Below are 12229 nucleotides of genomic sequence, written 5' to 3'. Positions count from 1 at the left end.
TTTGCGATATCGCCACTAAAGAGAACCGATGTTGTCAATGTCTGTTTGGGCATGAAAAGATGCATTTTAAAGGAATGGTTCAAGATGAAAAGATGAAAAGATTGATATCGCTCTGATGTCTGTCTGATGAATATGACGTTGGAGCCAGACGCCCTTGGACAAAGCCAGGCTAGCTGTTTCCCCCCATTTCCAGTCTTTATGCTAAGCTAATTAACTGGCTCAAGCTTGATACTTATAAATAAGTTAATAAGTGTTAACTAATCCTTTGAAAGGCATTTGTCATGTTTTATTCTTATACCCTTGAAGGTCCCTGAAAGCTTGACTCAACAAATAACGATTCCACAGTCTGGAGTGTGAGGCTTTCCCTATTATCATATATCTTAGGTCGAGAAGCCTCCAACAAGCCTTGGAGGTGATTCTTCTTTTTTTATTGCAATATTTGTATTTCTGGAGCAGAGCTGGCTGACCTGGTCGGGACTCAGCTGTGACCGGCTCAGTGGGCAGGGAGGCACAGCCCACTCCAGCCTCATTGACAGCCGACACACGGAGACGGTAGGTCTGACCCGCCTGAAGGCCAGACACCTGGATGTCATAAGAAACACATCAACTATTTACAGCTGATTCTCATAATATATCATGACTATTTAAACATTTAGACCCGCAGAAACACAGGAGGAATGAAATATGGGGTTGGATTTTTGGAGTAATAACAGTTTAATAATTTACTGGCGCTTACAGTTATTAAATACAATCATACTTCATGCAACACGGCAACAGTTAGCCCGATCAGATAATGGATGGATCCCAAATATACATTTCTGTTATCGTGAACTGAAGGTCGTAAACATTTTTACAGCTTCACTCACCTTGTAATGTGTGTCACAGATCGGCTTTTCATTCAAAGCAGTCCAGTTGTCTGATTGGTCACCCTGGCTGATTTCCAGGAAATAGCCAGTGACGGGGCTCCGTCCCTCGTACAATGGAGCCGCCCACAGCAGCACCAGGGAGCCGTCTCTCACCTCCCTGAACTCCACGTCATAGGGACAACCTGAGAGGAGAGGAGAGATGCTGTGTATCAGGGTCCATGCTTTGGTGAATGGGAGCTTCAAGTGCAAAAGGAAAGCAGTGCGTGCGGCCAAAAAACTGTGATAACATTTCCACACTGAAGTAAAAAAAACAAGGAAATATATTCTCTCAGTGACCATATAAAAAGCAACCACACAGGACTTCTTGGAAAGTCATAACAAAACAAATCAGAAAGAAACACTGAAGTCAAAATAAGTACAGTGACTTTACTTATTCTACCCCCACTGACTGCATGCAGGCACTTGTAATTTGCTTAATGATTTTCAGTCACTTTTAAATTATTAACGACACAAAGGGAAAGCCCATTTGCCAAGATTAATGAGCTGCAATTTAAAAGTGGCATGTGTGAGAGAGCCTCTCTCCATTTTCAATATTAATGTCACAAAAAGCTGATTGCAGCATGGCCATAACTGCTGAACAATACTGGAGTGACTTTGAGTGTGTGTGTGTGTGTATGGGCATGATTTCACCTTTTAAAATCCTATCTACCTACCGATTATTGTTTCAGGTTCAAATCTAAAGATTGTTTTCTTACTGTCCACAGTCCAAAGGAGAGAAGAAAGGCGTTGATATAAATGTTTTTTCATGTAATCTATATTTTAATTACAATGAACCTTCTCTGTAAAGATACATGAATACAACAACTAGCAAAGATGAGGCAGGAAGCGATAGAGTTGCTTGTTGCAAAGGTGCAAATAAATCTTTCATTTCAAGGAAACTATTTTGAGTATTGTTACTGCATCAACAATACAGAGGTTAATATAGAATGCTATGCTACCATTTATTCAGAAAAAAATGACTCATCGTTGTCTCTTAAGCGCTAGATTGATTTAAGTGTGACTGTAACTTAAAAAGTACATTTATATTATTAATGAAAAGTAACAAAAAATATATGAATCTGTTTTTATTCGCCACTTTTCAGAGCAGCTGATGGTGGAGTCAGGGTCTTGCTTAAAGGCCCTGAAGCAGCGCAGTCTCAGACATCTGCAATATTAAAGGACAAGCCTTACATACGCAACACATAATAACTTCCAATATCTGCCTCTAACTCTTGGCTATCACTTTGGCTTTTTGTTATTGCATTTTGCACTTTAATAGCATGCAAATAGACGTTTGTTTAATCTATTTCGCTGTGAGAAGACTGTTTGTACTTTTAATGGTGTAATTAAATAAAAAGAAAATGTTAGAGAGTGGTAATGGGTCCTCCAGTTGATGGATGGCCTTTGTATCTATCTAATCTCCCTTTCCAAGCCGGGGTCAATAAACGCTCAGTCTCGTGAACGAACAGCCTTTAGCAGAAACTGCAGGTCAGGATGTTAATAGCAAAGGCTCAAATACTCAATGCTTGGATGATTTGGAAAACCATTCATTTCATGTTCAAGTCCCCTTCAACTAAAAGACGTATGCATCTCACATTCGACAAGGAGAAAAGTTTCTCACTGCTATCTTCAAATCCCAGTTCAACGCGTGCATGCAGAAGCAAGTGTGGAAGCTAATCCTGCTCAAAGATGCAAGCTACACAAGTGTGATGTGGAAAACTGAAACCTTCAGTGCACCTACACTGAGAATGTCAGAGGAGAACAACTTGAGTCGAAAAAGATTTGCATGTTCAGATATTCTAGACTTCTTAATGAGCTAGGGATACATGTTGTTTTCTAACATGGGAATTGAAGAGTATTTTATGTGTCTTAAAACATGTTTGATGGAGATATTTAAATAATCCTAGAAGCACCAAGATACCGTGTAGGAAGGTTTTCACATGTAAGCACCCCAATGCAACCCGTCACACATTGACACGGAGATATCTTCTCAGCAGTGATGCGACATTGAAGACATTTTCTCCTCACCTGGCTCTGGCATGGTCCACTTCTCACACAGGAAAGCTTCACTGGCCTCAGATGGCTTCCCCACGCCGGCCATGTTGGCAGCAAACACACGGAATTGGTAGAAGTGTCCACTTGTCAGGTTGCAAACCTATAGATTTACATCAGGCACAGAACAACTGATCAACTCTGAATGATGGTAGTCTCCATCAGTCAAGCTTACTTTTAATTACATTGAAACAAAGCAAATGGTTTGAAAATACGTTTAAACCACATATGATACATCTCTCATCTCATTTAGTTGAGAGCTGGTTTTCTTTCTCTGACCTCTGAAGTTAGAAGATTCAAAAGTATTCAGGAGGAAAACAGATTGTGTACAGTTGAAGAATGTCACATTTATATTCAATGATTTGACAAAAAAAATGAAACATTCTGTTGCACTTATGATCACACAAGGAATGGCCATTTCATTTGGATGTTTTTAAGTTTTTAAACTCAAAAGCCTGGAAGAGACAACTAAATGAACGAACTATTCAGATTTTCTTCGGTATAATACAGAGCTTGTTTTATCAGAGATGGATGGATTTTGTTGTAGATAATAGACATCTTGCTTGAATTGGTTACATTGTTTTTTTTGTAGCATTGTATAAAGATGTATATGCATAAAAACTTAATTCTTACATATCAATAAAAATCAGCTAACATTGTTTTTCGTGGAAAACACGGATCAATTGGCACATCACCAGGGACGTCGTTAGGCCTATTTTAGTGTAAAATGTAAAAGCCCCCTTAAAATGTTCTTTAGCCCCCCCAAATAATTTGGCATTATTGTCTTTAAAATGTCATTGGTGATGTCATTAAATTGAACTATTGTTTCTCACATGGACAAGTTATTTATAACTCTAACATGCTACATATGTGCGTGCGTTCTGGTTATGTTTTATCCCCCTTCAAATTACACTCCAACAGCCGATCATCATACATCACGATATAAAGTTGACACTGTCAGGTCCATTCTCCATCCATTGTGTGTGGTCCCTTTTAAGAATTAGGATTTGGGAGTGACGCGGATATGAAAGCTAGTTTATCGGTCTTTCCTTTACGAGTAGGAAAATTATTTCTCTCTCTTTATTTGAGAAAAGTTCATATTTGTGTTGCCAAATTTCACAATGACCCTCAAATTCTGTCTCTTGTGTTATCATACACTGAATGCAAGCAAAACTACAGAGCAAAATCACACTCTTTCTGATTGAACCAATCTATGAACTGTCTGAAACAATGGATATCCGCCCCAAAACAAATTGCCACGAGCAAACACGCCACTCCCCTTGGGGCTAAGCCCCCCCTTTCTTTGAATCCTAGAAACGCCCCTGCACATCACACAGGACCAAAGTTCCCTGGTTGTACAGTCACACCCCTCCAGAATCAAGCAGGCATGTTACAAGGTATTAGCTCTGCTGCTGCTGCTGCTGCCACAGCATTTTTTTGCTGAGCCCCCGGGGCACTTTGGCTTTGGGAAGAGAAGGGATTCAGTCCTATTGATCCGTTCATTGATCTTCCTATTCACAGCCACTTAGACTTTAAGGCCCTTATCGCCTCAGTGAACGGTTGTGAAGTTGCTGCTGCTCCCGGCAACTAATTGACACAACCAGGGGGAGCTTATTTCACAGTAATAGCAATGGCAATCTAAAAAACAACCCCCCCCCACCACCACCACCACCTATAGCAGTCCCTTCGTTATCGATAGATCCTTCTCTGACCACATTTAGATAGAACGGCAACCTTCTTATCAGATCGATCTACAGTTCACCCCGAGGAATACAGAGGTTGTCTGACAAAATAAGCGGGGGAGAGTTGAGCCTTCACCCACTAGATGGCGAACAGGCTCCACTTGATTCATTTGACATATATCTTCTCTCCTCATGGAAACATTGCAGCAGGTTTTGGGTGTTGGGAGACTGAAACCATGAGCATGTGCTTCATCATGACAAACTCACTCACAATACAGCAATCCTTATACCTCAAAAAACAAATAAAGTCTTGTTTTTGTTCCAATGAAGCAGGATCAGTGACATCCTGACATCCAGATATGGAATCGTTCATGGCAAAGTCATTTCAATTGTATGCACACCTTCAACCTGGAAAAGAATCAACATTCAAATGATTATCTAAATTGCATCTAAAAGGTCAGCAGCCTGATTAAAATAGCAACATAGCACAGTGGGAAGTGGAGACTGCACATCGCGAGGGTGTTGAAGTTGCTAATTTACCCCAAAAGGGGGAGCTGCGTGTTCTCAGCAGAGGGTTCCTGATGGGAAAACGATCTCCAATCCTCAAGGCCCTGCACTCCACAACACGCAGGGCTAATCTTCCGATACAGCCATTTTCTTTCTAATTGGCTTTGTCTTTGTTTTTCCCCAGGAGCTAAAACCAACCACTCACATTCAACACATTTGAACAATGTCTAATTACGGAGCACCTGTAATCTCCCTGCGACAGGTTAAAGATTTAACTTTGCTCCAGGTCTCCATGGACACTGCTTGTTGCCTAGTGACACAGCCAATGTGGATGTGGGAGCTTTGCCAAATATTTCCATCCCTTTGAGGCCACTGCTAAATGCAGAGGCAACTTGTATTTGTATAATTATATTAAAGTAAGCCCTTATTGGTAGTAGTGACAAGAAATATCTTTCTTCCTTGGAGGGATTTTTAATGATTGTTTCTCCTTCATTAAATGTGGAAAAATGAATTATTTGTTGTCGTACTCTCAGTGAACAGAAAGGACATTGTTGTGCATTATGGATACTGCAAGTTCACATGTGCATGATGTAAAACATCCTTCTAGATGGCTTCATGCATATGATGTGAAAGGAAAGAAGTATACACTTAGAAACAAGAGTGTCCAGCCTCGGTAGCAGCTCTGTGAGACTGTACTTTACACACTGTCACCTAAATGCTGAAGTCGGCATGCTTACATGCTCACAATGTCATGCTGATGTTTAGCAGGTATAATCCTTTTCATGCTCACAATCTTATGTTTAGCGTGTTGGGATGGCTAATTAGAACAAACAAAGTACAGCTGAGGATGATGGGAATGTCATTAGCTTTTCTATTTCAATTTATTTAATTTAGCAAGGATACTCCCATTGAGATTTTGAATGTCTTTTACAAGGGGGTCCTGGCCAAGATGGCAGTGCAAATGTTTCACGACATAAAAACACTAATATGCAGACAACTAATCACTGTTGACGTCAGCGAAGAACACAGATAAGGGGGCAGTCTGTGACCTTAAACAGAAATGTATGTATAAGGAGGAAAAACATCAAATAGCTGTCAAGATATTTTTTAAAAAGCCCAAAAATGTCAACCTGTTGGTGGCGCTACAGGAAAAGTGAGAGGATCATCAACGTCAGTAGGATTGATCCTCTGGGCACCACGAATGTTTGTGCAAACTTTCATGGCAATCTGTCCAACAGCTGTTGAGAGTCAGTCTGGAGCAACGACTCACCGACATGCTGCAAACATCACAATACACCTTCGCACCGTGCTGGAGCATTACTGACCTTAAACTGCCTCTCCTTGGCAGGCTTGACGTTGACCTCTCTCCACGTTTTCATGCCCCCTTCCATCTGGTCCAGGTAGTATCCACGCACAGGGTCTCCCCCGTTACGGGCGGGGGCCCTCCAGCCCAACACCATCTCTGATCCAGTGCACAGCAGCAGGGCGATGGCAGAGGGAGCAGAGGGAACGGCTGGATCGAGCAGAGGGGATTACAACAGATGGAAACATAAGTGATAGAAGAGAGAATCTCAGAATTCAGTATTCTTGCTAAATGGACCGAGAAATGCCAATAACTCCCTGGCCGACTACTACTCCAGCCTAGAGTTGCAAATTCATAACTAAAGGCCCATATTGAGAGTTTCTCGATGAGAAGGAGAGAAATATTCATCTCAAACTCTATTTGATAAAAATGAATTCCAAGAATTGGACTGAGGCCATTTATCCTCAGGTGATGGCTGAGTGGCAGAGTAGATGTGAGGATATTCTGGTGAGTGAGTGGCAAGCAGAATGAGTCATCGTTGCACTTTCCCTTGCAGAGAGCACATTATCTGAGACTGCAACACAGGAAGTACGAAGGGTCAGCAGCTCTTCAGCAGATACGGCTCCACACAGCTACAGTACAAACCAACCACAATAAGAGCAAGCATGACGTGTGGAAGGAGCACAATCTAAGTTAACTGGGATACAGTAGCATTCAACAGTGTTGTTCGACAACATTATAAGCTGTATAACTTGAATAAAAGATTTGAAAAACTAAACTAACTAAAGTCTTAACTAAAAAGCTATTGTGAAAGGTGAATGCAAAAATCATTCTGTAACGCGTACACATTTTTCAGTATTGGAGAAAATACATGCAAGGCTCCTGAGGCTGTGAAAGAGAACTACAAAGCATGAGTAAGTCTGTTTGGAAAGCTCTTGTGAATATATTTTTAAGATCGAGTCAATAATCCGATAGCTCAGAAGTAGGCTGAGGCATTCAGTGTGCAAAAGTCAAAAAATGTGATCCCACATGCCAAGAAAAGATGTGTTTTGGTGTAAAATCGAACCTCACAATTACACAGGAAATGTCTCTAATGTGAAATAAAACATGTATCTACCTGCCGTGTTAGTGTTGTGTAGCTCTAAGAACAACAAATCTGCACAAAACCTTGAAGAGAAATACATTTAAATGCTACATTTCAATCTTACCTGCTGTGAAATAAACCTGTGCAAGTGTTGCTTGATCAGTTAAGAAGTTAGAAAATACTTGAGGATGTCCTTTAGTTGTGTCCTGAAAGAAATTTCACGTCCACTATTTTGGGACCTCGAGGGTGCACTTACAAATGGCTGCTTTGACGAGGATGGGCTGAGACTCATCTGAATAGCTGCTGTTTCCCGCTCCGCTCACCGACTTCACCCTGAACACGTATTCCTTTCGGTTCTTGAGGCCATGAACTGTAAATCTGAGAAGATGAGACGGACGAAGTTCAGGCAGGATGAATCAACCACTGCACCTTTAGCTCCATGTAATTACCGAGCTTTATTTATACTGTTGTTTTTTTTGCTGGAACTATTCTTTATCTTTTCTGTTTAGACAGAGACATGACAATAAAACATGAGACAATGTTTAAACGTATCTGTCCCTACTACCTGGTTTTGGTAACAGGCTTGTTGTTGACAGTCTTCCAGTCTTGTTCGCCAATTTCACTGCAGTACAAGTAGTAGCCCAGGATGTCGTCCTTTTCTTTGGGCTCCTGCCACACGAGCAGCACCGAGGTGTCCGTGTCTCTGATGGCCATGACGGAGTGAGGTGGAGCTGGCACCGCTGATGGATATCAGAAACTTAAATCATCAAATGGAAGTTCAATAAAAGAGAATTCAATCAACTCTTCCTTTGATTTCGGAAAATTCCCACATAACTTTAAGTCTTACATAGAGATGCACAGAAATTACAACTTTGAGGTACTTGTACTTAAGTATTTCCATTTGATGATACCGGTACTTCTATTCCTCGTCATTTTACAGATAAATATTGCTCTTTAACCACCCTATTTGACAACTAGTTATCAGCTGCTTTTCTGATTATTACATAGATTATGATCATCAAACACAATATGAGCCATTGTTAAAAATAAAACTTGCCATCAGTATATAGAGTAGTTAAAATGAGCTCCAATGAAACAACATTACTGCTTATATGTTAAGAAATACACCCAATGTTTAACTGTGCAAATTGTGATCCTGAGTGTGCAGCTACACAAGCAGACAGATGGTCTTACAGGACGTTCACAAATCCCCAGAGAATATCGGTGAACTTTATATCTGTTATGATGATCTATGTTCGCACAACTACAGTAGCCCACTACTACAAAATCCAATTGACCTTCACGGGCAGAGTAATTGATGGTTACAATATCGTACATAGCACATTTCTCACCTTGTGGCTTTCCCAAGGAGATCGGTGCACTCGGCTCAGAGGGGTCGCTGACTCCATACTTGTTGATGGAGCGCACTCTGAAGCAGTACTGCTGGCCCTTGGACAGGTCAAACACTGAGAACCTGGGAGAGTTCACCTCCATGTCCAGACTGGCCAGCTCCCAGCTGCTCTTCCCTGCCAGGGACTGATCAAAAAAAGACACAAAGATAATTTCAAAGCACTATCTACATCTATCTCAAGGACATGTTCATTATTCAGTCTCCTTCAGAGATGTCGGAGGATTCGACCTGCTAGGACTGCCAAATACTCATTCTGATTTTGCATCATCAGCAAAAATCTATATTCAAAGCATTAATATAGCAGCAAAAAAATACTATTTGCTCTGTAAATATATGAGCTTCTCATTGCTTTTTTTGACATAGCGGGACGGGCCACACATGCTTTTAGTGCATGTCCGTGCACGTGAGCATGCCCGGCTAGCTACCTTTAGCTCACAGCTGTGCACTGCTCTCATACAGACTGATAACGTCGCAGCGGAAGTGTAGTGTAGCGCCCATCCTCCGGTTCCCCTTCAGATAAACACTGTTATAGCGCCGTCAGCACTTTTTAGCGCTGTTAGCGCTGTTAGCACCTTTAGCCGGCTCAGCCGACGCCATGTTTGAGAGCCGTTTAGAGGCAACGGAAATGCCTCCGCCTTTAACTGGCGATTATTTTCGTTTTGTAGTAAATCACTCATATTGCAGACAAGAGCAAAGAGAAATAAAGATCAGCAGTCTGGTGTAATTGGCAGAGAAAGGCATCTTCAGTTTCAGAAAGGCAAACAACAGATGATCTTACAAGATGTTAACAAATCCCCCAGATGGAGAAAAAAAAAGAGATATTATGCCAAGATGTAGACAAAAAGACAGATGGACATAGGTAAATTGTGGACCACTGGCTCATATTGACATCTTTCTTCTTCTTTGTCAATTAATCGTTTCAGCTAATGATGCTAGTTGACACTAACCTTCTCTACTTAGTCTGCGTTTACGTTTCTGTTATCCTCCTCAGAGTTACCATTATTTCCTTCTCTAGCTCCCTGTTTGAAGAAGAAAACCGAACAAAAGGGTACATTAAAGAGATCAGGGATTATACAGTGTTTGCTCAAGGGGCCGGCGAAGGGGATATTTGAATGTTAACCTCATTATATAAGCAGTGAAGCAGCAGAATTTAGTAATTTCAGGTGTCTTTGACAGATTTGACAGTTTTATTACCACTGCAACTTGCAAAAGTCCAATAAAAATCTATTTCCTGTGGGAGTTTTCTGATTATTTGAGCTGTAGAAGCTGCTGGGTGTATGGGTTGGTATTGGAAAGCTGAAGCCCTTTATTGTTGTAATCAACAGGTCAGCCCCGACACTTTCATATGTTGGATGAAAATGTTATTTTAGCATTTTTTAAAACACAGAATTTAGAAAAATCTTATTTAAGCTGTTTCTTTTATAGACATGCATCATCAAGAGTAAAACAGTGCTCCATACATTAAACATATAATTCACTTTTGACTTATTTGAAACCAAAACTTTAGATCCCAGATAGTTTTAAATCACGAGTTAGAAAGTATGAAAGCCAGGAAACCAAACAAAAGGCAAGCAACATCAAGGTCTGCTCACTTTTAATGAGTCCACAAATTCCCACTTAAACTGACACAGTGGAAGAAGTGTGCGTGTTTCCTCCTCGTGTCTCTTTAATTAGTGCTGCGGTCAGGAGCCTGCTGTTAATTTGGCTCACGCTCCAGCAACAGACGGCCAAAACCCAGCAAGTGAATGGAGGAACTGATGATGCAAGAAAATTGGTCCTTGTGCTCAGTGGACGTATATTACTAATTACAAAGGTGGTTAGAGTTTGAATATATTCATACTCTTTGTGTGTGTGCTTTCTTGTTTTCTGTACTAATGAAGACAAACAAGCTCCATTTTCCTGCTCATCACTTCTTTAAAGGTCCAGTGTATCTGGCAGCAGCTAGCGCTGAGGTTGAACTTCGAGGGCTGACATAAAAACAAGAAAGGCCCTTGAGCCAGGGTTTTGTTGTTTTGAAGATAGGCTCATTCTAAGCTAAGGAAAACACAAAGATTCTTATTTTCAGGTAATAAAACAGACATAATATTATTATATTACATTTCTGCCAACAGATTCCCATAAATGCTACACACTGTACCTTTAAGGGGCTACTCGGGGCAAATTGCTAGCAAACAGTCCAGCAAATATGGAGCAATACTAGCATTAATTTTAAGTCGTGTGTCTGGGAACCTGACAAATGTCCAATATTCACTCTCCTTTTAGCTCTGTTTTACTCTCCACCAACTCCTGAGGGAAATATACGGCTTTTTAGAGGTCAAATGCTTCATTATGTTCACGAGTGAACACCTGTTGGGCAGGTAACAGCTGTCTGCTGTTGCTGCTGGAAAAGGTGACAATGAGAACGGTGAGACTGACATTAAAAATTTGACGTAAGCCAAAACAATGAGTTGAAAGATACTAAAACACCTCCTAAAGATGAGAGAAACTACAGATTTCGGTGAAAAATCTGTTGGTTTGTCACTACAAGCAACCCAACATCACATAAAACCATCTGACCTGCTTTCAATTCAAAAATCCTGTATATATTACACAACTGTTGCCCAATTTTCACAGTTATAATACATTCTATTAGAATAATTTCCCACCTTCAAGGCAGCCATTGGTTTCTGTTTATTTAATTATGGTATGAAGATGAACTTGCTGAGACGCAAAAACGATTTTGAGAGGGAAAACCGCCATAGTCAATGGTGTGATGTTTTGCAGTCAAAAAATACTTCAGTGGATTTTATGAAGTTTGACCTTTAATGGCTTTTTCAGACCTGAAGAGAAACTGAAGAAGCATTTTCGATGAATAATAAAACGTCTTCAATCAACACTCCAGACCAGTGATTTTCATCATCCCTTTCTCCAGACATTGCATTACCTCAATGACTGAACCTTCACAGACATATTGCTGCATAGTTTGGCAAAGAGAGCCTTAAACTTTTATGTGAATCTTTAAAAATAAAAATCAACTTTGCCCTATTAGGCAGCAGGATCTGAGCTTCGGAAGAAACCTTTTTTTTAATGACAAATCACCAAAGTTCTCCATTACAACACAGTTCAAAGATAAAACATTACTTCCAAATATCAGATTTCTTTGCTTCCTTGAATGCACCAGCTTTCAAAACCTTCACTGCTCTCCCAAACGTAAGTACAATAAAACAACAATATTATGATCAACTTCTGTCAGAAAAATGACCTATGACCTATTTTAAGCCAGTTTCAGCAAGTTGTGCATTCGGA

The 12229-nt window shown here is 40.5% G+C and overlaps 1 protein-coding gene across 1 annotated transcript in view; it reads right to left on the bottom strand.

Moving 5' to 3' along the window:
• myom3 (myomesin 3) overlaps positions 1-12229 on the bottom strand; it is a 48133-nt gene that overhangs the window by 10387 nt on the left and 25517 nt on the right. The window contains exons 15-21 of the mRNA XM_079274761.1: positions 8886-9069; positions 8099-8273; positions 7790-7911; positions 6472-6659; positions 2934-3060; positions 867-1048; positions 468-582 (exon numbers count right to left, since the gene is read on the bottom strand). Coding sequence (XP_079130887.1) covers positions 468-582; positions 867-1048; positions 2934-3060; positions 6472-6659; positions 7790-7911; positions 8099-8273; positions 8886-9069 — 1093 coding nt within the window. The remainder of the gene's footprint in view (positions 1-467; positions 583-866; positions 1049-2933; positions 3061-6471; positions 6660-7789; positions 7912-8098; positions 8274-8885; positions 9070-12229) is intronic.

This window comes from Melanostigma gelatinosum, assembly GCF_949748355.1.
Source record: "Melanostigma gelatinosum genome assembly, chromosome: 9".
NCBI lineage: Eukaryota > Metazoa > Chordata > Actinopteri > Perciformes > Zoarcidae > Melanostigma > Melanostigma gelatinosum.
This window is presented reverse-complemented; position numbering and strand designations above follow the sequence as displayed.